At 42.7% G+C, this 27,268-nt stretch overlaps 1 protein-coding gene across 1 annotated transcript in view; it reads right to left on the bottom strand.

The window, feature by feature from the left end:
* The window catches only part of LOC311144136 (protein TANC1-like), a 294,875-nt gene that overhangs the window by 97,659 nt on the left and 169,948 nt on the right, over nucleotides 1-27,268 (bottom strand). The window contains exons 6-8 of the mRNA XM_084180127.1: nucleotides 25,151-25,290; nucleotides 18,812-19,040; nucleotides 13,921-14,244 (exon numbers count right to left, since the gene is read on the bottom strand). Coding sequence (XP_084036253.1) covers nucleotides 13,921-14,244; nucleotides 18,812-19,040; nucleotides 25,151-25,290 — 693 coding nt within the window. The remainder of the gene's footprint in view (nucleotides 1-13,920; nucleotides 14,245-18,811; nucleotides 19,041-25,150; nucleotides 25,291-27,268) is intronic.

Here is a 27,268-nt window from a genome sequence, read left to right as displayed (position 1 = left end):
TCCTAATAATTGCTCCCACAGTTAATTTATTCAAACCAAGCTGCTTACCTATTGCAGATTCAGTCTTCCCAGCCTGGTGCAGGTCTACAATTCTGTTTCTGGTGTCCTTTGACAGCTCTTTGGTCTTGGCCATAGTGGAGTTTGGAGTGTGACTGTTTGAGGTTGTGGACAGGTGTCTTTTATACTGATAACAAGTTCAAACAGGTGCCATTCATACAGGTAACGAGTGGAGGACAGAGGAGCCTCTTAAAGAAGAAGTTACAGGTCTGTGAGAGCCAGAAATCTTGCTTGTTTGTAGGTGACCAAATACTTATTTTCCACCATAATTTGCAAATAAATTCATAAAAAATCCTACAATGTGATTTTCTGGATTGTTTTTTCTCAATTTGTCTGTCATAGTTGACGTGTACCTATGATGAAAATTACAGGCCTCTCTCATCTTTTTAAGTGGGAGAACTTGCACAATTGGTGGATGACTAAATACTTTTTTCCCCCACTGTATATATATATACATACATATATACACACATACACACACATACACAAATACATACATACATATACATACATGCATACATACACATACATATCATTAAAAAATATATATATTCCCCTTTATTACTTTCCAACCCCACCACCCTTCCCCTAATTGGAGTAAACTAGTGAACAACAATGCTTAGGCCTCTACTTCCAGCTTATACTTACTATATACATTTTATGGACACAGTCAATTTTACAATAATTATATTCTTCTTCTACTCTCAACCTCTCCGATCATTTTCATGATGTCCATCTGGTTTGCTTTTATATGCCGTATCTTTCTAATTGTGCTCTTTCACAAAAGCTCCCAACCTACAACCTATGTGAGGGAAAAAAGTATTTGATCCCCTGCTGATTTTGTACGTTTGCCCACTGACAAAGACATGATCAGTCTATAATTTTAATGGTAGGTTTATTTGAACAGTGAGAGACAGAATAACAACAAAATAATCCAGAAAAACGCATGTCAAAAATTTTATAAATTGATTTGCATTTTAATGAGGGAAATAAGTATTTGACCCCTATGCAAAACATCACTTAGTACTTGGTGGCAAAACCCTTGTTGGCAATCACAGAGGTCAGACGTTTCTTGTAGTTGGCCACCAGGTTTGCACACATCTCAGGAGGGATTTTGTCCCACTCCTCTTTGCAGATCTTCTCCAAGTCATTAAGGTTTCGAGGCTGACGTTTGGCAACTCAAACCTTCAGCTCCCTCCACAGATGTTCTATGGGATTAAGGTCTGATGGCCCCGTCCATCATCCCTTTGATGCAGTGAAGTTTTCCTGTCCCCTTAGCAGAAAAACAACCCCAAAGCATAATGTTTCCACCTCCATGTTTGACGGTGGGGATGGTGTTCTTGGGGTCATAGGCAGCATTCCTCCTCCTCCAAACACGGCGAGTTGAGTTGATGGCAAAGAGCTCGATTTTGGTCTCATCTGACCACAACACTCTCACCCAGTTCTCCTCTGAATCATTCAGATGTTCATTGGCAAACTTCAGACAGGCCTGTATATGTGCTTTCTTGAGCAGGGGGACCTTGCGGGCGCTGCAGGATTTCAGTCTTTCACGGCGTAGTGTGTTACCAATTGTTTTCTTGGTGACTATGGTCCCAGCTGCCTTGAGATCATTGACAAGATCCTCCTGTGTAGTTCTGGGCTGATTCCTCACCGTTCATGATCATTGCAACTCCACGAGGTGAGATCTTGCGAGATTGACAGTTATTTTGTGTTTCTTCCATTTGCGAATAATCGCACCAACTGTTGTCACCTTCTCACCAAGCTGCTTGGCGATGGTCTTGTAACCCATTACAGCCTCGTGTAGGTCTACAATCTTGTCCCTGACATCCTTGGAGAGCTCTTTGGTCTTGATCATGGTGGAGAGTTTGGGATCTGATTGATTGATTGCTTCTGTGGACAGGTGTCTTTTATACAGGTAACAAACTGAGATTAGGAGCACTCCCTTTAAGAGTGTGCTCCTAATCTCAGCTCATTACCTTTATAAAAGACACCTGGGAGCCAGAAATATTTCTGATTGAGAGGGGGTCAAATACATATTTCCCTCATTAAAATGCAAATCAATTTATAACATTTTTGACATGCGTTTTTCTGGATTTTTTGGTTGTTATTCTGTCTCTCACTGTTCAAATAAACCTACCATTAAAATTATAGACTTATCATTTCTTTGTCAGTGGGCAAACGTACAAAATCAGCAGGGGATCAAATACTTTTTTTCCCTCACTGTACTTATTATGGACACAGTATGCTTACATTATTAGTTATCTTGTTATTAGTTGTTGTTAGTTGTTATTAGTCCCATCCTTCAACTCCAATCAACACCACCCATATATCTCTTAACACCATCCATATAGGATTTCTATTTGCCATATATTTTTCAACTGTTTTACAAAAGTTCTCATTGTTTCTACAGATTGTAAATTGAAAATAAATTGTTTTGCTAAAAGTATTATTATATTATTGATCGATTGACTATGACTTTTCAGATCACCCAGTAATGCTATCTGCAAGGTTAGCTCCAGATAAATATTGCAATCCTTTAGCCATTCCTGGACCTGTGTCCAAAAACAAGTTGCAAATGGACAGTACCAAAACAAATGATCTAATGACTCTGTCTCTTCGCAGCAAAATCTGCAGAGCTGGGAAGATTGTATCCTCATATAAATAACATTGTATTGGTAGCAATAATTTTATATAATAATTTAAATTGATTGATATCGTTTTGCGTATTAGTTCATAAACACTACGCAATGGGATCGGTACGTCAAAAATCTCTTCCCAACTATTTTGCAATCTATATGGGACGGCTGTCAATCCTTTGGTCCTTAAATGAAACTGGTATACTTTTTATTTATCACAGTTTTCTTTAACCAATTATGTTCTTTAATGCAAGGCCGACAGCCAAGTTCCTTACTTTCTCCCCCTTCCACTTTCCTCTTCCATTTTTGCGGTAAGGCTGCAATTATTTGTTTGTAATTTTGGGTAGAGCAGACATATCCATATGTTTTTGTTAGCTGCATGTGCGACATAACTCCACCAGTCCTACCGATGATATAATTTACGAAGATTATACCTTTTTTAAACATTTTGTCAAAAAAAAGAGGTTATTTGTCAATTAGTATATTTGAGTTTAACCACAATATTTGTTGCATTATTTGTTCTGTCGTTTCTGGAGGATTAAATTGAAATTGCAACCAACTTTCTATGGCTTGTTTTAGAAATAATGATACGTGGGAGATTATTTCCTTTTCAAATAACTGAAAGTGAGAGGTTGTAATCTGAATAAAGGGAAAAAGGTCATTCTTGAACATTGGGTGAGACAATTTTACTAATTTGCTAGAGAACCAGTTCGGATTTAAGTCTAACTTTTGTATGAAGCTTTTAGTGATAGGTCTAATGCTTTAATATTTAATAATTTCTGTCCTCCGAATTCATATTCATTATATAAATAGGCCCGTTTAATTTTGTCTGGCTTGCCGTTCCAAATAAAATTGATTATTTTTTTCTCATATCTATAATTTCAAAAACTGATCGCTAGGCGTAGGCAATACCATAAGCAAATAGGTAAACTGGGATAATACTAAAGAGTTAATCAGGGTGATTTTTCCACAAATTGACAGGTATTTACCTTTCGATGGTAGCAAGATCTTATCTATTTTTGCTAACTTTCTATTACAATTTATTGGAGTTAGATCATTTATTTCCTTTGGGATACGTATTCCGAGTACATCCACATCACCATCAGACCATTTTATTGGTAAACTACATGGTAATGTAAAAATTGTATTTTTTAGTGATCCAATACGTAATATACAGTGAGGGAAAAAAGTATTTGATCCCCTGCTGATTTTGTACGTTTGCCCACTGATAAAGAAATGATCAGTCTATAATTTTAATGGTAGGTTTTTTGAACAGTGAGAGACAGAATAACAACAAAATAATCCAGAAAAACGCATGTTAAAAATGTTATAAATGTATTTGCATTTTAATGAGGGAAATAAGTATTTGACCCCCTCTCAATCAGAAAGATTTCTTCTTCCCAGGTGTCTTTTATACAGGAAACGAGCTGAGATTAGGAGCACACTCTTAAAGGGAGTGCTCCTAATCTCAGTTTGTTACCTGTATAAAAGACACCTGTCCACAGAAGCAATCAATCAATCAGATCCCAAACTCTCCACCATGGCCAAGTCCAAAGAGCTCTCCAAGGATGTCAGGGACAAGATTGTAGACAAGGCTGTAATGGGTTACAAGACCATCGCCAAGCAGCTTGGTGAGAAGGTGACAACAGTTGGTGTGATTATTCCAAATGGAAGAAACACAAAAGAACTGTCAATCTCCCTCGGCCTGGGGCTCAGTGCAAGATCTCACCTCGTGGAGTTGCAATGATCATGAGAACGGTGAGGAATCAGCCCAGAACTACACGGGAGGATCTTGTCAATTATCTCAAGGCAGCTGGGACCATAGTCACCAAGAAAACAATTGGTAACACACTACGCCGTGAAGGACTGAAATCCTGCAGCGCCCGCAAGGTCCCCCTGCTCAAGAAAGCACATATACAGACCCGTCTGAAGTTTGCCAATGAACATCGGAATGATTCAGAGGAGACCAAAATCGAGCTCTTTGCCATCAACTCAACTCGCCGTGTTTGGAGGAGGAGGAATGCTGCCTATGACCCCAAGAACACCATCCCCACCGTCAAACATGGAGGTGGAAACATTATGCTAAGGGGGTGTTTTTCTGCTAAGGGGACAGGTAAACTTCACCGCATCAAAGGGACGATGGACGGGGCCATGTACCGTCAAATCTTGGGTGAGAACCTCCTTCCCTCAGCCAGGGCATTGAAAATGGGTCGTGGATGGGTATTCCAGCATGACAATGACCCAAAACACACGGCCAAGGCAACAAAGGAGTGGCGCAAGAAGAAGCAAATTAAGGTCCTGGAGTGGCCTAGCCAGTCTCCAGACCTTAATCCCATAGATAATCTGTGGAGGGAGCTGACGGTTCGAGTTGCCAAACATCAGCCTCGAAACCTTAATGACTTGGAGAAGATCTGCAAAGAGGAGTGGGACAAAATCCCTCCTGAGATGTGTGCAAACCTGGTGGCCAACTACAAGAAACGTCTGACCTCTGTGATTGCCAACAAGGGTTTTGCCACCAAGTAAGTCATGTTTTGCAGAGGGGTCAAATACTTATTTCCCTCATTAAAATGCAAATCAATTTATAACATTTTTGACATGTGTTTTTCTGGATGATTCTGTTGTTATTCTGTCTGTCTCTGTTCAAATAAACTACCATTAAAATTATAGACTGATCATGTCTTTGTCAGTGGGCAAACATACAAAATCAGCAGGGGATCAAATACTTTTTTCCCTCACTGTAGTACATTTGTCATAATTTGGTTGTAATCCAGAGAGGTTAGAAAATGTATCTAGATCCTCGATGAGGCTGTGGAGGGATTCTAGTTGTGGATTTAAAAGAAAACATTAGTCATCAGCGTACAATGACACCTTTGTTTTTAAGCCCTTAATTTATAATTTCTAAACTGTGGCTGTACCCGCTTTAATTTACTGTTTTAACAGTGGCCAAGTAGGCTACTGTGGCTATTTGACCATAATGTAGGCCTACCAGAGCGGCCTACCTACCATCAAAAACTATGGAGAAAATGCATCACATAAGATTTTAACATGGAAATAGCGGTTCTATCTTTCAGCCTACAGTAGCAGCCAATGTGTGGTGTTCAATGTACATTTACATTTACATTTACGTCATTTAGCAGACGCTCTTATCCAGAGCGACTTACAAATTGGTGCATTCACCTTATGATAGCCAGTGGGACAACCACTTTACAATTATTATTTTTTTTTTCCCTAATTTAAATCTTAATTTTTTGAGTATATTTATAAATGTTTTTTTTTTGTGGGGGTGGGGTACGGGGGTAGAAGGATTACTTTTATGTACGCCTACATTCCATGACACTTATGAAAAAAAAACTGGGGATTGCATGCAGGGATTCACTGAAGGACAAGTTTATACACTTGTCCTTCAGACAAGGAGGTGACTGAACATTTTGTTGGGTTGTTTGATGCAAGAAACCACTTTACAAAATGATATGAATTATTATTCCCATACATTATTACAGAGAATCAGACAAATTATGCTACCCTCTGCCTATTGGCTATTAGCTTATTCAAGCCTGTCTCAAAATACAACACCTTTAAGACATAAAAAAGCTCTTTACCTGACCTGCTTTTCAAAGATGGCTAGAAATGCACACATTTTGTGCTCTTGTAAGAAGCAATCACTCCCACATTGCTGACTACAAATTAGCTATAACTGGGCTAATAACTCACTAACTAGTAAATAATATGAACAAATGTGCACACGTGGCTACATGCAGCTCTGGCTTTGATCTAAAAACAAGAGAATAATAATCGCGACCGCTCATGCTGTAAAAAAAGTCCAGTTCAAAGTGAATGGCACAAATCCATATATGGCAATGGTCTATTTGCATATACAGTGTATTCGAAAAGTATTCAGACACCTTCCCTTTTTACAAATGTTGTTACTTGACAGCCTTATTCTAAAATGGATTAAATAAATACAAATCCTCATCAAGCTACACACAATACCCCATAAAGACAAGGCGAAAACTGGTTTTTAGACAAACAGAAATACCTTGTTTATATTAGTATTCACACCCTTTGCTATGAGACTCGAAATTGAGCTCAGGTGCAACCTGTTTCTATTGATCATCCTTGAGATGTTTCTACAACTTGATTGGAGTCCACCTGTGGTAAATGAAATTCATTGGACATGATTTGGAAAGGCACACACCTGTCTATATAAGGTCCCACAGTTGACAGTGCATGTAAGAACAAAAACCAAGCCATGAGGACGAAGGAATTGTCCGTAGAGCTCCGAGACAGGATTGTGTCGAGGCACAGATCTGGGGAAGGGTACCAAAACATTTCTGCAGCATTGAAGGTCCCCAAGAACACAGTGGCCTCCATCATTCTTAAATGGAAGAAGTTTGGATCCACCAAGACTCTTCCTCTAGAGCTGGCCGCCCGGCCAAACTGAGCAATCGGGGGAGAAGGGCCATGGTCAGGGAGGTGACCAAGAACCCGATGGTCACTCTGAGAGCTCCAGAGTTCCTCTGTGGAGATGGGAGAACCTTCCAGAAGAACAACCATCTCTGCAACACTCCACCAATCAGGCCTTTAAAGTAGAGTGGCCAGACGGAAGCCACCCCTCAGTAAAAGGCACATGACAGCCCGCTTAGAGTTTGCCAAAAGACACCTAAAGGACTCTCAGACCATGAATGTCCTTGAGTGGCCCAGCCGGGGCCCAGACTTGAACCCGATCAAACATCTCTGGAGAGACCTGAAAATAGCTGTGCAGCGATGCTCCCCATCCAACCTGACAAAGCTTGAGAGGATCTGCAGAGAAGAATGGGAGAAACTCCCCAAATACAGGTGTGCCAAGCATGTAGTGTCATAATCAAGAAGACTCAAGGCTGTAATCGCTGCCAAATGTGTTTCAACAAAGTACTGAGTAAAGGGTCTGAATACTTATGTAAATGTGTTATTTCAGTTATTTATTTTTAATACATTTTCTAAAATCCTTTTTTGTTTTGTCTTTATGGGGTATTGTGTGTAGATTGATGAATGAGAAAAAACAATTTAATCAATATTAAAATAAGGCTGTAATGTAACAGTGGAAAAAGTCAAGGGGTCTGAATACTTTCCGAACGCACTGTAGGCCTACTGCAGCTCTGATTGGTTATGGCGCACCGGTCTGTGTAAAGTACGGGCCTGAGTCGTGCCTGTCAATGCAATAGGATCGTACTCCGATACGCTCTGCCGTCAACAAAATCTCTTGCATAGTTAGGTTTGCATTCTAAGTCTTGTATAGTTTGTTTTGTTTCATTAAGTTACATTTAAAGTGGCTAATATTGTGTTGATTCTATCACAATTCCCACAGTGAAGGGAAACGTTTATAGTGTTAACTAACAGGGAAATCTTCAGAAAGTTGAGAGAAGTTCAATCTTGTGCTTCTCGGCAGATTTTTCTTCTGTGCCGCAGTCACTGGGGATCTGCGCGCCCGCTCGCAGCTTAGAGGGAAAATTGGTCAGCGGTGACAAAATGGACGCCATGTCTTCAGGGAACAGTGAGACTCCACATACACACTCTCAATGAGCGAATGGGAAACTTGACCATACAAGCATACCCAAAGAATCACCTCATAAAATCCATACGTGAGTAGACAAAACATAAATGCTGATAAAACCAGTTAAGCCTGTTCTGGTTTATCACCTCATCCACCCGTGGTTAAAACACGACACATGATTTGAAGTAATGACTGCAACATAAACAAACCTGCAGAACATCTGGGGACCACTGAGAGTGTGTCCATCTGGGACTCGTGGAGATGACATCAGTCCAAGAGACGGGACACAGCTGTGTGCTGCAGTCACTATGTGCTCCAGTAATCAAAAAGTATTCTCCTATGAAGAGGGATCCATAGTATCCAGGAGATGGAACAATGGCTGTCAATGATGTCTACTTCTGCTCTGGGGGGCAGGGCAGCTGGGCAGCGGACTTCTGCCAGCCACAAAGGAACAATCACCTAGACACAACAAGACACCGTAACACAAAGGAATGCTGAGTAGGGCAGCAGGGCAGTGACAAAGACTACCTATGCAGACTGGGCACCCGGCACACGATTGTGAACCACAATAGTACTAATGCATGTCTAGGCAATGCACCAATCAACATGTTCCAAGGTTGAGTGAAGTGCCCCTTGGCTACGTGCTATGGCCGAACCATTCCACAGCTAACCACCCTAATGCCGTTTTACTGTCTGGAGAAATCTCCACCAGCGGTTCAACAGGAGGTCTTAGGACCATGGGATTCCTGTGGCCAGTCTTAATGTAGCCTTTGATTCCCTAAGCCACGCTAAATGGCTTAACTCTGATGACTTGAAATATAATTCTTATTATTTGAGTGTAACAAATAATACAGAAGGCTTTGAGCTGAATTATTTTCCCGAAAAGCACTGAATCTGCACTGGATGAAGGTGGCATGGTGTCAAATTGGATTTCAGCCAAATCTGAAGAGCTTACAATACAGCCAAGACAGACCCCTCTCCTTCTACTCTGTACCCCCACACATCAGAGGGGTAGTAACTAAGAATATCTATTTCAGCTACCTTCCTTGTCCTCTCAGTTCTCATTTAGAATTCTGCTCTCTGAAGCCACCACTTTACATGCAGTATTAATAATAACATTTACATATTTAGTTTCCATTACAGAGCCCGTGTCAAAGGCAATCCTTTTTGAAGCCGGTAGCACCTGTGATGGGGTGTGGTTTGGGCTAGGAGAGAGTCATCTCTGAGATGTTTTCAGAAGCTTATCCTGGAGCCACTGTCTGTGTCTTACATGGCACCCTATTTCTTATATAGTGCACACTTTGAAGCAGAGCCTTATTGAGGTGAAGCTGGCATTTAGCAGTAGCAACGCATTACCAAATAGTAACTCTGTAGAGTTATTATGTCTCTAGTAGTGTGAGTTGTGCTGTGGTGTCTGATGTGAAAGGAAGCAAAACAACATTCCGACCCGTCACTCCCTAAGACGTTCTGGCACAGAGTGTGTGCGACTGTGCATCAAAAGTAGTGCACTATATAGGGAATAGGGTGCCATTTGGAACGCATGCAGGCGCTGTGTCACCAAACTCTGTGCAGCTGGAACTGTTGCTGTAGTTGAAATCCTCCAATGGTAGGGGTTAATTTCCCAGCCATAGCAAAGAGAGGCAGGGGGAGTGTGACAACTGTCAGATTAGGGGTTGTGTGTGAGTGTGACATCACTAAGTTATGATTAGGCTTCCAATGTTACAGTCATTTGTAATTAAACCCACAGTCTCATTCTCCGTCGCATCTCATTTATATTGTGTGGTTTTTAAATGAATAAAAATGTGATGATGCCCGGACCAGTTGTGTGGCTTCTTGCCAGTCTGACTGCCTTAATAATTCAAAGTGTGCGTCCCAAATGGCACCCTATGGGCCCTCGTCAAAATTAGTGCACTATACAGGGAATAGGGTGCCATTTGAGACGCAAACAAATGCCACATTCCAGTGGAGGCATTGTGACTGAGATACATATACATGGATGGAGCAAAAAGCCGCTTTACAGACATGTCCTGCTGTGAGACAATACAATTAGGGATTTATTCCAACAGATTTAGGAGGGGCTTACAAGCCACGAGAGTCAATCAAAAACACAGACTGTGCAAAAAGAGGAAATATCCCCTTTAAAGTCTTCCAGCAGGGTCTGACTAGACAAGACAAGCTGCAGCCAGGGGGATTGTGCAAAAATAATGATCATATTGTCAGTGTTATGTTGCGAGTTTGTCTGTGTTTTAATTTGAATGAAGCATATTTGTGCGCTCATGGTGGGTTGATCAACTGAGTCCTGCTATGCCCTGAGAAAACGGCAAACCGCTTGTTGATTTTCTGAGCTAAGACATTTGGTGGTTTGGTTTAATGAGTAGGATTCAGGTTTCTGTCTTCTCACTCAGACAGGTAGTGTATTGCTGTGGATCTGGACCTAGCCAGTTAGCCACAGCTTAATGTGCAGACAGTGCTGCTTGGATTTCCCACAGCAGCAGCTTGATTGTACCAGGCCAGTCACGGTGTCCGCTGTAATCACACACACTGCAAATTATATTTCTGAGCAACACGGAAACATTCCCTGCGCATATCTCACATTTTAGCAGTGCTGTGGGACATTAGACAGACTACACTAATTCACCCCCAGAGAAATGGACCCTTTGCTCTCAGGCTAAAAACGTCCAACGACCTGAGAAGGGGACAAACACTCTTGTATGTGCAGACAGAAATAAGTCTAAAGGACAAAACAGACCGTGCCGAAGAACGGATAAAAACAGTGGTCCTATCCCCTTTGACCACAGAACATTAGCCTTCATTTTCGGTTCATTTCCTGACAATTCTACATGTTGAACTGCCACCGCTTGTAGACACCTAGCAGGTGAGCTACTGTGCATGGCTGACGTTCTATATGGTGTCTGTCCAGTCCATAATAGTTCAACTTTGAGCCAGCAGGTCAGCAGAGCAGCAGAGAGACAGCAGCTAGTCCAACTCTAACTCCTGAAGTCCTGGCAGGAACTCTGCCTCACAGCGTGTTAAGCCTAGGGCTTGTACAATTAAGCAATAAGGCCACAGGGGGTGTGGTATATGGCCAATATACCACGGCTAAGGGTTGTTCTTACGCACAACCCAACCTGGAGTGCCTGGATACAGCTCTTAGGCGTGGTATATTGGCCATATACCACAACCCCCCGAGGTGCCTTATTGCTATTATAAACTGGTTACCAACGTAATTAGAAGAGTAAAAATAACGGTTTTGTCATACCCGTGATATACCACGACTTTCATCCAATCAGCATTCAGGGCTCAAGCCACCCAGTTTATAATTACCGCATAACCGTTTGTGTGGAACAAACAGCTGACTGAAGACGGGATGGCGGCCGGCATTCGTGTGGTTGAGTCGGTTTCCGCTATAACATGGACTCTACGACGTGATAAAACGTTGTTGCTCCTTGCTGAAACAAGCAAGGTGTTGTAGCAAACAAGTATTTGGTTGCATAGGCAACGCCATCCTCTGGACTCTCATTAGACTCTAGTCTGCCCGGCAACAAGTCACAGGATGTAGTATTCAAACATTTCGCCTCAAATCCCTCTCTCGCTCTCCTGGCAGATCAACGCCCCCCTCCCTGCAGCAGCACATGCAGTCAGGAGCGGAGAAGAGGAAAAAAATGTGACTGCGGTCATTTGGCTGACCAATAACCATAATCCAAAATTCCATGACCATCACAGCCCTAGTTAAGGCGCTCCAATCAATGACAGCTTGACTTTCAGCACTTTGGCATCAATCAGACAATGGGGATTTCATTACGACTCCTCTCCTCTACGACACGGACTTGCATCACATGACACCTCTCTCTCTCGCTCTCTCTCAGTCTGCCCACTGTCTCTCTTTCTCTCTCTCCCCCCTATCACTCGCTATCAGTCAGTCCCTCTCTATCAGTGTGTCCTACAGATTATGGCCAGATGTCTTTGCTGTGACAGACTGGTGTGTGACAGGGACAGGAGAGGGGCAATCACAGGACAATCCTGCAGGCACTGGCTGTCTAGCTCTGGATGACTGTGGGATGTTGTCATGCTCTCCATATGGAATGTGTGGTATAAAGCTACAGATAAGGCCACCCTATCCCTTTACACTATACTACTTTGACCAGAGCCCTATGGGTCATGGTCAAAGGTAGTGCACAATATAGGGAATAGGGTGCCATTTGGGACTCAAACAAAGATAATGGCTTCATCCAACTTCCTCGTGATTACAAAAGCACAAGATGACGTTCAATCTTCCCCCACTGGCGGAAAATAAGTAAATCAGTGATCTCACTTCTTCTCACTCCTATAGTCTCTCTCTATCAAGCATTCATTGATGCATACACAATGTATTAACCTATTAAGACATCACATTTAACCTACTATAGCCCTCTCATAAAAGAGCAAGTGGAAAATAATTGTCCCAAATGGCACCCTATTCCTTATATAGTGCACTACTTTTTACCAGAGCACTGGTCAAAAGTAGTGCACTACGAAAGGCCTAGGGTGCCATTTGGGAAGTAACTCAAGCCCCACTCATATTCTCTGGCCCCTGGTGACAGAGCAGGTTCATTTGGACCATAAATGAGCTTGTCCTTCCATGTCATTGCTGTCTGCTCCCAGGGCAACGTAACCAACCATAAAATCAGAGGTGTGAATCCAACGCACTCCTCAGGGGCAACACTGAATAACAAACTCCTAGTCCTGGAGGAAAGAAGGGGCCGATGGCTCCTGGGCTGTTAGCTTTACGAGGCAGTGGATGTCCGTGAGTGTGTGTTTGTCCGTGTGTGTGTGTGTGTGTGTCCATGCTGTTTAAGCTGCATCGGACCAAAACAACAGGAGATGTTAAAACAGGTTATGAGTTATTGGAATAATTAGGTGGTTAACTGCAAGAGGCCTTAGTAAATGATCCACACCAATGCCCTGTATGCACTTCTATACTCTTTATATGGCAAGGTTATAGATTTATCAGCATGCAGTAAAGATTAATGTTTTGTGCACTAAGAGCAAACAGTGTGTGAAATCCACTGTGTATGCATGTTTGTGTACAAACAGCTAGCTGTAGAACACACAGTAAAATTCTCTCTCGCTCTCTTTTCCTCTCACTCACTCACTCCTTCCCTCTCTCTGTCTGCTGAATTGGCACATCAAAGACTTGTCCACCCCCAGTTTTCTTCTCTCCATTTCCCTCTCACTTGGTCAGCTGGGAAAAGGACAGAGTTGTGTTTCAGTCAGCTCCACAGTCACACAGGGCACCGTGGCTTACTGAGGACCTGAGTCAGGACGTTCTGTGAAGTACAGACACTGTTGGGTCCTAAAGGGTCACAGACTAACACCCTCCTTTCCAGGTCAAGAGATCTTCCTAAGGAGATAATGCAGACACAAAGTCAAGATGAACTGAGTCACATTTGAAGGGGGATTCACTGAGCATGGATCAAGGAGCACTTCCTTTGATGACCCGATACCAACTCAAACCAGTATACAAGTTTGTCCAGATAACGCAAACCAGTGTACAAGTCCAGATAACTCAAAACAATGTAAAAGTCTAAAAACCTCTAACCAGTAGATAGTCCAGATAACTCAAACCGGTATACAAGTCCAGTGAACTCAAAGCAGTATACAAGTCCTGATAATATCCCTTCTCCGCATCATGAATCACCCAAAGCCAAGGTTTCTTACCTGCAACAGAGTTAGGCCGCGGCATCATGAGGGACAAGGAGGTGTGTGCTGTGGGGTATGGAACGGGGCCCTCTGGTGGGCGGCTTGGTCCTACTGCTGCTCCTCCTGCAGCCCCTGCTGAGGAGCCCGTGGGGTGCTCTGTCCTGGATGGGGTGGGGGTCTCTGGGGGCCCACTGGGGTCTTCCTCCGCCACGGGAGAGCATGTATCGGCCCGCACGCTGGGCGCCAGGCCATGGTGCCCGCTGCTCCTCAGGCTGCCATCTTTACTCCATTCCAGGCTGGAGCCGCTGCGGTCGTCATTCTCCGAGGAGCTTGTGATGGTGGCTGAGAGAGAGAGAGAGAGAGAGAGAGAGAGAGAGAGAGAGAGAGAGAGAGAGAGAGAGAGAATAAAATCGGTGCAGTACGTCATTATCATTATCAGGAATTCCCTGCACCTTGATATGGAGTGAAACGACATTGGCCTATAATGGAGAAGTTGAGTCTTTAGCGCTCCCACTCTTTTTTCATTGACCTTATCAACACCCTCCACCTGATCTGATATTTACCACTAAATTTAGTTCCAACTAATGAGAATTATCCAGCGCTGGCATGGGGGGGTAGATTTATGGCATTCATTTCCTCAATAGCTTTTTAGTCTTTGTATTAACCACCATTATTTTCCCCTATCAAAGGTATCTTGAATGGAGTAGCTTAGAATGTCCAATAATAGTGTACACTGTACATCAAATATGTTTGCCTCTAAACAGTACTGTCATCCATCTAATAGAACATGGTGTGATCAAGCTGAGGTTGATACTGTAGTAGGGTTGCAAAATTCTGGTAACTTTCTCAAAATTCCCACATTTTGCAGAAATTCAGGATGGAAGGTTCCCGGAATCAGGAGGGAATAAGCAGGGAATCCTCCAATCAAGATTTCTGGAAGAACTGAGAATTCTAAGAAAGAATTCCCAGCCAACCCTATAGCTACATCAGATCCTCTTATATGAAGAGATCACAAGAACACAAGATTTAGGAGGGAGAAAAAGGGGGCTGGTGTGGAGAACAACCAATTTCCATTTGAAGAGTTTAGACAGGTGTTTGCTTCCATGAAAGCAAATCCCCTTTTAATCCTCTCCTCAGGCCTGGCTGGCCATGCTAAACACAATCACTAAAAGCTGAGGGGAAAGGCAAAAGTCACCGAATAGCAGCTGGGCTCCAAAACATGGGAACGCGTCCCAAATTGCACCCTATCCCCTATATAGTGCACTACTTTTGACGGTTAAAAGTAGTGCACTATATAGGGAATAGGGTGTCATTTGGGATGCACACATTTGCAGTCAGAGGAAATGCGACTGCGTCTGTTTTTGGCAGCTTTAGAGTAAACCCACTGTACCACACAGCTAATCTGGATTTCATAACGGTGCCGTGTGTTGCATCATCGCTAATATTCACATAACACATACGTCTGGGATAACTAGCCCGATGCTTGTGCAAATATTCAGCAATTCAGAAATCCCTAAATGTTGTAACATTTGATACATGCTTATAAGCATCAGTTATTTGACTCACAAAGATAGACCAAAGTGGTCTGAATTAAAAGGTAAAACAGCCTATTATCTTACACTAGCTTTACCATCTCCTCACTCTGCTTTAGAACATGAATAACTGGTTATCACCATTATTTACAACATTAATAACTGGTTATCGCCATTATTTACACATCAATAACTGGTTATCACCATTATTTACTTAAGTGAAAATGCCCTCGAAGCCGGTGTTTGGAGGATATATTGGCACGGGTGTTGTTAGGCCCGAGACGAAGTCGAGGTGCCAATATATCCTCCAAACACTGGATTTGAGGTCATTATCACTTTTATACAACGGGTTACCAACATATTCAAATAATGGTTGACATATTTTCATTAAAAATGCTATTTTGATTAATTTATTTATACTATTTCATCCTTCCACAAGATATAGTCCCGACAAAAATCTAGGGTTGCTACCCAAGCCGGCTGGTCGTTCGTTCTATCGGTTCGGTTGCCAGAGACGCGACCTAGTCGTTCAATCTTTTTGTTCTGTATCTAGGGACGCGACCCAGTCGTTCGTTCTAAATGTTCCATTGCCATACTGGCTGGCAACATTCTTATCCTTTGCTTGCTAGCTAGCCAACTACAGCTAACATACAGTCACGTCAAACAGTGCAGCCAGAATATCAACAAAGTAGCTGCATTTGCATTTGTTTAAGCTGTTTTCTAGTGACATTTATTTGGATACATCCATAACAATGAGCTAATGAGGCGAGATTTCGCCTGGCATAGAAAATGTGCTCTCTCGTCAGGACACTGTTGTTCAGAGGAGCTAGCCAACATCACAGCTAACACAATCACAAACTAGCTGCACTTTGTTTCGTTTCACCTGTTTTCTATTGACAGTTCTTTATATATATCCATAAAAATTATGCTGAATCATGATTTCGACTGGCTGAGAAACGCAGGCTGCCTGTCTGTCTCATTCCGACTCTCGACACGTTCATTACTATGGGACAGCTGGAGATCAAACTTGAATATTGATACAATGTTGCAGATGTCAGAGAGACAGACAGCAAGGTTTATACAAATCTACGCTGTTGAAAACTAAATGTTAGTCTAAAAGAAATGTGAGATAATGTCTAGATGCTTTTTATAGTGTAGATCAAGTTTATAAATTGCCTGGCTGGGCTGATGAGACAGTGGATTACCCAGTCAGGTGGAACAGAGTAAATAGGCATTTTAACGTCATAGATTTAGCCAGTGGTAACTTATGGAATAGACACCGGCTGGAATGCGGATTTAACCAATCAGCATTCAGGATTAGACCCACCCGGTGTATAAAACATGAATAACTGGTTATCACCATTATTTACAACATGAATAACTGGTCATGATCATTATTTACAACATGAATAAATGCTTATGACCATTCCTATGACCTTCTTAAGTCCCCTCCTTGCGATGCCCTCCCTCCCTCGGCCCCACCCCACAACAGCAGCTGCAGGTTTTCATATGTCAACACACACTCTGCAGTAGGCCCCATACCATCCCACCCAACGTGCTGTTTAAAAACCAGCCAAATGAATATGGGCTTTTGAAGTAAATGATTCCTTGCGTTCTATTATCCTGCTTCTTCCACAGTCCGTTTCAACCACTTCAAAGGCCCTGACTACTATTCATCAGAGCTGGAAATCAGTCTCATGGACACAATGTATGCGTCCCAAATGGCACCCTATTCCCAACATTGTGCACTATTTTTGACCAGAGCCCTATGGAATAGGGTGCCATTTGGAACGCAACCTACTTGGCTTCTCTCTCTGCCTTTTAAATAACCCAAGAAGCCCAACTCACTAGGGGGAAGTTCAGGACCAATGTTATAGCTTGTCCTCCGCCAACAAACAGAATTCTGAGTGTTCGAAGGAGAAACCATGAGGCCGCTAGACTTGGCTAAAGGCATAGAGTTCTACAGTACTGATTCCACCGAAGAAGAAGTAGGTCCTAGTGATCTGAAGTTGGCTGGCCCATATGTATCAAGCGTCTCAGAGTAGGAACGCTGATCTAGGATCAGTTTTGCCTTGAAGATCACAATAAATAAGCTTACATGGACCTGATCCTAGATCAGCACTTCTACTCTGAGACGCTTAGGCCACATCTCTCGGTCTCAGCCTGGGCAGTAGCTAGGCACGGCACAGCGCTATTCACGCTGCTTTACTATGGCAGATACAATTTCACAGCCAGCATGAATTATTTAGGGGGGGGCTAGGAGGAATATGAGTCACAGTTATCAATTATGTCAACAGCAGCACAGGATTTGCATTCGGGAGATGCAAAGTATTACTGCCAACCAACCAAGTCTGTCTTGGCCACAAAATGGTACAAAAAGGTTGAAACACTGGTGAAACAGCTCACGATTTCAGCAGAGGCTATTGCAACAGGTCTTTTTCCTTCATTTTATTTTCATATAGGCCAAATTTGGCTACTTGGGTGAATGTACAATAGGGGATAGAATTGTGATGTCCTAGTGAGGTTAACTGCTTTGTTCTATTTTGGTCCAAATCAACTGGAGCCTTGTCATTAACCAGACAAAAAAAGACTTACTGAAAAACGAACAATGTTTCATGACTAACATCTTTGGGCAATAAAAACGCTACAATTCAGAATTCCGAATGGATTTCTAGTAGGTTTGACTGTCCCTGGAACCTTTAAGCAGAAACCACAAAGGAGTTGAATGCAGTAATAACCCATCTTCCTGTCAGCACGTTTAAATCCCCAAATCTCCTAAAGCCCCTGTTAGTAGAGGAACTGAACAGCCACATGCTGTTGGAGCTGTTAACCACCACTACTCTTTAATACTGTACACACCACTAACAGCTCAATGCAACACCGCTTTCTTCTCCACGATGAGTCTGGATTTGCCTTCCTCCCTCTTGTAGAATGCAAACATATTCTGACCGTTCTGATTGGTCCCAGAAACCGATGGGTTCAGGATGAGTTGTCAGGCAATAGAACAGTAAAACGCTCAAAGATTTTGGAGAAGATGAATGTTCTAAAGTATAAAGTCCATATGAATAATGATAGATTGTAATGCAGACCCTGTTGAGATTGTTGATGATGCTAGTCTCATGAGACACAAGAGGCATGGAGGACATTATAGGTCTATTGCTGTGGGCACTGTGCAGAATGTGAATAGTATGTGCTGAGGAAAGGCTGAGTGCTGGGGACTGAGTGACTGATTGAGTGGATGGGTGAGTGAGGCTGTGTCCCTAATGCCACCCTATTCCCTATAGTGCACAACCTTTGACCAGAAGGGCCTCGGTCAAAAGTAGTGCATTACATAGGGAATATGGTGCCAATCGAGACGCAACCCGAGTGTCTCTCACCTATAATCCCGCTGTCCTTGCTCTCGAGCGTGGAGCTGGGGCTGGTGATGGTTCCACAGGGGCTGGAGTGACTCAGAGGAGTTTTGCCGTGACCACTGCTGCTGTGGCTGAGGCTGAGGCTGTGGCTGGCGTTGCTGTTCAGGGTGGAGCACGGGCTCTCTGTGCAGGGGGACGTCGTGCTACTGGTCAGACTGGAGCAGGGACTGATACCCTGACTAGTCACTGAGCACTGGAGGAGGAGAAACATTATTTTATTTTGCTTTATTGATCCCACATGGCGGTCAAATATATTACTGAAATGCATGGGTATTTACAAAGATAAGGCACATAGTCCTATGAAGTTGTCGTCATCATTGTCCTCATCAACAACAACAATAACAACATAGTAAAACATGACAACAGAGGAAGAGAGAGAGTAGAGCGTTGAGCCAGGGAAAGAATACTAGTGCAATCAGTATGAATGGGATCTCACAGCTACAAAGTTTAACAATAAAAACATGTTCATATTTTTCACTTGGGAATAAAGAGCTTGTCTCCTTATATGGGAGCAGACTGGAAAATATGAGTCAAGTCAACTAGCTTTTTTTAACCTGAGCAAATAACCCGAATCATGTGCAAGCAATGCAAATTCCTGGGCAAATAAATTAGCAGTTTACATGTGAGCGTGACACACAAGCTGAGGGCATGAGCTCGCTCAGTAAACAAAGTGAGGCTTTCAAAACAGCAAACTCAGGTCTAAAACGACTCCAGGACCTGTGTCTCAGAGTAGGAGTGCTGATCTAGGATCAGTTCCCTCCTTTCCATAATATGGAATAGGATTCATTATGAAACTGATCATATATCAGTACTCCTACTCTAAGATGCATGATAAATAGGGGCCCAGGCCATAGACTAGACCTGAGGCAGAACAACTGAATACCAACTTACAATGTAACTACTAACCAGAATAACTCAACCCATGATTGATCACCATGTTCTTCTTACTAAAGAAGTGCTAATGCCATAACCCCAACCTTTAGGTTTGTCCCCTGTATTCTCCTCTCCACTGCCTCTCTCTCCCTATGCCATCCAGTGTGTAGCCTAGGTCAGGATGAGTGCTTGATGGCTGGGGTTATTAGTGTTACCGCCTAGAGGTGTGCTACATGCCTGCTCCCAAATGACACTTTATTCCCTATTTAGTGCACTACATTTGACCAGAGCCCTATAGGTAGTGAACTATATAGGGAATAGGATGCCATTTGGGATGTAGTCCAGGAGCCTGCTAACACTGCCTCACCAAAGGGCTCCAAGCTGATTAGGTTCTACATGCTAACTCTTCCTCATCGTTTCCCATCTACATCACAACGTCGCACTCTGGAGAACAACGCTAGCTAAATGGTGATCAGGGTCAAATTCATAAGGGTAAACAACAACAAAACATTTACTCTAAGGCAGAATTAAACAGATTATGCTTTAAAACTGATAGTAAAACACCGGTGTAGAAGTCAATGGGAAAGAGAATATTTAAAGGTCATGCACAGTCAAAATCATGTTTTTCATTAAATTGGATGATATTTGGATGAAACCACATCAAAGTAGGATGACCACAGTATACAATATTACTGTTGCTTCTACATTGGTAAAGTTGATTACTCAACTAAAGTTGGACCATAAAGTTACTGGTCCCCTCCCCCATGTCAAACACCTTGATTCAGGACGCGGGATTATTAAGGGGATTTTGTGGCATCACAAAATCTCTCATTTTAAGACACCAATGGTAAAGTCTTATTCTCGTACCTATAAATAAATAAAATAAATTGGTCATTTAGCAGACGCTCTTATCCAGAGCGACTTACAGGAGCAATTAGGGTTAAGTGCCTTGCTCAAGGGCACATCAACAGATTTTTCACCTAGTCGGCTCGGGGATTAGAAGCAGCGACCTTTCGGTTACTGGTACAACGCTCTTAACCACTAAGCTACCTGCCGCCCCAGGTACCGCCTAGTAACCAACATGGCAGAATGTGTGTTTGCAGAGGGGCATGGTTTACATAGCTAGGTAGCGATTCTACTGGTGCCAAAATTTGACTGCAGCGTGTCAGCAAATATAATTACAGGTTTCCCCTATTCATCTGAGGCAAAATACTTACAGGTGACCCGTTTCAAGAAGCTAGGTGTATGTCGCACTTCACTACTGCACAGGAGAGGCATTTCACATGACCCATCAATTTAGACAAATGTGTCTGGGTAAGCATCTTCTAATAATTATAACATATTTTTATCTGAACACTTTCTGTTTTTGATATTGCTACCATGCAAATATGCAAGTAACCATTTCACTGTACCGTTTACACCTGTATCCTGTGCATGTGACATATAAACTTTGATTTTATTTGATATAGTTTGTGTTTACCAGAGACGGTAATGTGAAGGACAACATGACCTGCACCAAAGTCAGATTAGGATATAGGACAAGAACTAGATAGTGTATTTTTACCTAGAGTTTTTCCTTATTGTAGGCTACTACTTTCACCACTTTTAGTCTTTAAATCTTTGGTTGTTTACTACACTACCTTACTCATTCTGTTTAGCACATGATCTCACAAGCAAATCCTTAAAGAGATGGGTGATGCTAAGGCTTAAGAGGATGTGAACGATGCTGAATAGGTGTAGACAAAGAAGAGCTCTTCAGTGCGTGTACCAAAACATTCAAGGGCCATTTTCTCAAAAGTGGGGTTACAAGTTCATCAACTTTCAAAGCAGAATTACTTTCCCATTGGTCCTTAACTGCAGTGTATGATATACCATTTTGTAGCTCTGAGTCTTTACTTTTATCAATGTAAACAACACCATTAAAAATGTTGCTACAGAAGACCAAATCGAGGCGGTGAGGTCACATAGGTTTCCACTTTCATCTGTGTCTGGTGTTAGCTAATAACTGGCTAGCTAAGTCTTTAGCCAGCATGGAACAAAAGCGGGGAAGGGTTGCCCAAAACTCTGATGCAGTTGTCATGTCATTACATCAAGAGACATGCCAAACGGAAGATACATACAAACTTCTTGATGTCATTTATAGTCATGATATATGAACATTATCTGGCAGTCACTGAGTGTCCAAAACATTAAGGACACCTTCCAAATATTGAGTTGCTTCCCCCCTTTTCCCTCAGAACAGCCTCAATTCATCGGGGCATGGACTCTACAAGGTGTCGAAAGCGTTCCACAAGTTGGCTGGATATCCTTGGGTGGTTGACTATTCTTGATACACACGGGAAACTGTTGAGCGTGAAAAACCCAGCAGCGTTGCAGTTCTTGACACAAACCGGTGCGCCTGGCACCTACTACCATACCCCGTTCAAAAGCACTCAAATACAGTGAGGGAAAAAAGTATTTGATCCCCTGCTGATTTTTTACGTTTGCCCACTGATGAAAGAAATGATCAGTCTATAATTTTAATGGTAGGTTTATTTGAACAGTGAGAGACAGAATAACAACAACAAAATCCAGAAAAACGCATGTCAAAAATGTTATAAATTGATTTGCATTTTAATAAGGGAAATAAGTATTTGACCCCCTCTCAATCAGAAAGATTTCTGGCTCCCAGGTGTCTTCTATACAGGTAACGAGCTGAGATTAGGAGCACATTCTTAAAGGGAGTGCTCCTAATCTCAGCTTGTTACCTGTATAAAAGACACCTGTCCACAGAAGCAATCAATCAATCAGATTCCAAACTCTCCACCATGGCCAAGACCAAAGAGCTCTCCAAGGATGTCAGGGACAAGATTGTAGACCTACACAAGGCTGGAATGGGCTACAAGACCATCGCCAAGCAGCTTGGTGAGAAGGTGATAACAGTTGGTGCGATTATTCGCAAATGGAAGAAACACAAAAGAACTGTCAATCTCCCTCGGCTTGGGGCTCCATGCAAGATCTCACCTCGTGGAGTTGCAATGATCATGAGAACAGTGAGGAATCAGCACAGAACTACACGGGAGGATCTTGTCAATGATCTCATGGCAGCTGGGACCATAGTCACCAAGAAAACAATTGCAGCGCCCGCGAGGTCCCCCTGCTCAAGAAAGCACATATATACAGGGCCATCTGAAGTTTGCCAATGAACATCTGAATGATTCAGAGGAGAACTGGGTGAAAGTGTTGTGGTCAGATGAGACCAAAATCGAGCTCTTTGGCATCAACTCAACTTGCCGTGTTTGGAGGAGGAGAAATGCTGCCTACGACCCCAAGAACACCATCCCCACCGTCAAACATGGAGGTGGAAACATTATGCTTTGGGGGTGTTTTTCTGCTAAGGGGACAGGACAACTTCACCGCATCAAAGGGACGATGGACGGGGCCATGTACCGTCAAATCTTGGGTGAGAACCTCCTTCCCTCAGCCAGGGCATTGAAAATGGGTCGTGGATGGGTATTCCAGCATGACAATGACCCAAAACACACGGCCAAGGCAACAATGGAGTGGCTCAAGAAGAAGCACATTAAGGTCCTGGAGTGGCCTAGCCAGTCTCCAGACCTTAATCCCATAGAAAATCTGTGGAGGGAGCTGAAGGTTCGAGTTGCCAAACGTCAGGCTCGAAACCTTAATGACTTGGAGAAGATCTGCAAAGAGGAGTGGAACAAAATCCCTCCTGAGATGTGTGCAAACCTGGTGGCCAACTACAAGAAACGTCTGACCTCTGTGATTGCCAACAAGGGTTTTGCCACCAAGTACTAAGTCATGTTTTGCAGAGGGGTCAAATACTTATTTCCCTCATTAAAATGCAAATCAATTTATAACATTTTTGACAAGCGTTTTCCTGGATGTTTTTGTTGTTATTCTGTCTCTCACTGTTCAAATAAACCTACCATTACAATTATAGACTGATCATGTCTTTGTCAGTGGGCAAACGTACAAAATCAGCAGGGGATCAAATACTTGTTTCCCTCACTGTATGTTGTCTTGCCCATTCACCATCTGAATGGCACACATACACAATCCATGTCTCAAGGCTTAAAAATCATTATTTAACCTGTCTCTTCCCCTTCATCTACACTGATTGAAGTGGATTTTACAAGTGACATCAATAAGGGATCATTGCTTTCACCTGATCGGTCTATGTCATGGAAAGAGCAGGTGTCCTTAATGTTTTGTACACTCAGTGTATATATTTTATGACAACTGAAATTGTCCAAGATGAACAAGCTAGCTAGTTTGATAAACAGTGCTGACAATTCCATTTGGGCTAGCTAGCTAAATTAAACAGCCAACCTTTTTTTCTATATTGATGCTGTTACAAAACAGTTGGATAAAACAATCTTTGTGAAACCATGATGTATGACAGGATTAGATGTTGCATGCAATTTCAATGTTGTTTGAGTTGCTTTGTGTATCAGCAAATTTGCTTGAGATAATCTCACTGCGTCCATGTTGCTTGACATAGGCGTTTTCAAAGAACCGTCAGTCAAGGTGAGCTCCCCACCCACTCATTCTGTTTTTTCAGACTTCCTGGTAGTTTAACCGAAGAGAAAAAGGCCCTTTTGAGCATTTTTATCTGAAAAAATTACTGCAGGTGATGTTATAGTCACTCGAGGGGCTATTTTACATGGGAATCAGAATGACTGATCAAGGACCTTTAACAGATGATCAATGCCTCCAAGCGTTTCTCTCTGAAGCACTGAGAAGAACATCATACTAGATAGACAAAAAACATCCCAAAACCAGTGTTCCTTGGGTTTCTCACTTTGAAATCTCGACTAATGAATATGATTCATGAAATATAAGCTTCTTACTTGAATTACCAATTCTGGGCCAAAATATGTCAAAGAAGCATAATGCATGAAGAGGGAAATCAAAGGGGTGCTCTGCTCCCTTCCACTGAGCTTCTGACTAATTAGCAGAGCCAAACAAACTGAGCCGAAGACTTGACATAACTATTTCTGGAGGTAAGCTCGTACACTCGTGTTACATACTCAAGAGCCCCTGCAAGAGCCACTCAAAGTTTGCTTAAGATCATCACACTGGATACCTCAGGCTCATACTCCAACACTAACACACTCAAGCAGTTTAACTAACCAAACATTCACTTAGTTTACAGACACAAAACATCTCTGAGAACACATTGATGTTATAGTTTAGAGTTACCCTTATTCGCCGCAATTAGTATCATTTCCGTGGAAGAATTGAGACTTTAATCCAAGTCCAAAGAACCGGGCAAAGGCGAGCGCACAAGCTGCACCAAAAAAGCATCCTTTCTTCTTTCCACTCTTTTCACACTCTCTCAACTCCACTCCCCCCTGCTCCCTCCTTCTATCTCTCTCTCTGTTGTTGTACGGCTGCTGCAGCAGCTGCAGGGGGGAAATGAAATACCTTATTTTCATTCTTGTCTTCCATAGGTATGCGAGCCGTGACCGGGATCCCTTCTCCCAGTAAGAAGCCCAGCCTTGTCATCAGCTCCTGAGTGGCAGGGGAGGAGGAGGAGCTTGGCTCTTTCTCGGCTTGCAGCTCTGCTGTGTGAGAGAAGAGAATTGACTCACGTTAATATTCACAGGCAGGCCAACCCAGGGCGAGTGACTGGCTGTGCCCCTGCTGCCGTGCTCCACACACGCACAGAAAGACACACACACAGCTGCACCCACGCACACACACACTGCTGCTGGGGCTGTGCAGGCAGAGAGGCAGGCATACACACTGACACAGAGGTGGATACAGCAAGCATGGAAAACAGCACAGTACAGCTCAGTGCACTACAGAGGCAGTACTCTGCAGGGTCTGCTTGCACAGGTCCAGACTGCCTGCCTGCTTCGTTAGGAATGCTGTGACAGTGTCTGTCTCTCTGCAACACGTCCAGGGTGCCATTCTGCATGGTGCTGCTGCCTGTTTACAGATCTCACTAGCAGAGCCTCGGAATATCAATGAAGAACGCAATAGTAGAATGGAATAGAAAAGTATTCACTTTTTGGTCCTAACTGTTGTCTCCTGTCAGTGTTACCCCCAAAAATTATATATATATTTTTTAAAGGATCGCAAAAAAAGGCTTCTGTTTATCAGTTCTGTAGCTGTCTCAACTAGGGTTGCAAAATTCCAGGAACTTTCAAAAGATTCCCTGGGTTTCCCAAAATCCTGATTGGAGAATTCCCGGAGTCAGGAGGGAATAAGCAGGAAATCCGGAATCCTCCAAAAAGGATTTTGGGAAAATCAGGGAATTTATTGAAAGTTCCCGGAATTTTGCAACCCTAGTTTCAACCCCTTGCTATTGTATTTGTATTGGGTGGATTACATTTTATATTTCTGTAGCACAATTTCACATTGACAGTGTAGGCCTATATCCTCTTACATGTAGCCTGCAGTATATTTGTCTGCTATGACGTTCCAAAGAATGTACATATTGGTTTTCACTGTCAATAAATCTTGAGCTCACAAAACATTGACTTACAAGCACACTGCAAACCAATACATCCACAACTGGGGGATGACTATGTTATTTTGTATGTACATTACCCCAACATGTTAATGAGGAGCCAGGGGGATATTGGCTCCACATATGATGGACTGAACATAGAAATCGTATGATATGATTATTATTAGTATTTATATGGGTCTGACTACCCTGCCACCCCACCCCACCCCTAAGGGCAGTGGGGAGGCGTGGGGTACAATAAGTTATTGTACTGCATTCTGTCAGCACCTCCCCCTCCCCTCTCTCTTCCAGTTATTAACTCTTCCGAGTCGGCGAACGCTTCGGCGCGTTCAAATCGCGGGCCGGCTTTAGGACCGCGCAGCATCCAAACCAAGTGACGCAGAGGGCTGCCGTCGATTTCATGCAGAAATGGAGACCCGAAGCTACGTTTTGAGTGTTTGTTTCATGTAAATACACCAACTAAAACCAAAGTTATGATAATTTCAATTCCATGAAAAAAGTGCGTCAAAATATGCGCTCTTTTATGAGCGCTTTGCATTTATTATAATAACTTTGTCGTCTTTTGTGATAAAAAGGAACGGAAAAAAACGTGTGCTTGTGCTAACCCGGTTCTTCAGGATGCACACGAGTATATAAACATTCATTCCCATGACAACTAGCCATTGCGAAAGAACGAACGAGAGGAATTAGTTCAGTTCATGAGTAGTTTTGGAGAGTTTTTCACGAGTTAGTATTTCAATTGTTAGTATTTCAAGAGTTTTATTGTCAGCAGTATCGTTTTTGTGAAGCAATATGAGGCGCACACTTCACGTTGAACAAGCCGTCGACTTGTTATTCCAAATGAGCGATGAAGAAACTTTGGAAAGTTCGTCGTCAGACAATGAGAGTGGCCAGGATGACTTCGAGGACCCTGATTTTGTTGCTGAAAACGTGAGGTAAGAAGACAAACATTTTTCTAAAATGAATTTGTTTTATTGCTTTCGTTTATCTTACTATAGTATTCTATTCTACTTCACTGTAGTGCAAATGCCAATGAACATCTTGAACTTTGAATAATCTTGAATCCG

Source organism: Coregonus lavaretus, assembly GCF_964263955.1.
Source record: "Coregonus lavaretus genome assembly, chromosome: 16".
Lineage (NCBI taxonomy): Eukaryota > Metazoa > Chordata > Actinopteri > Salmoniformes > Salmonidae > Coregonus > Coregonus lavaretus.
The sequence above is the reverse complement of the archived record's forward strand: the minus strand, read 5'-3'. Positions and strand labels throughout refer to the sequence as shown.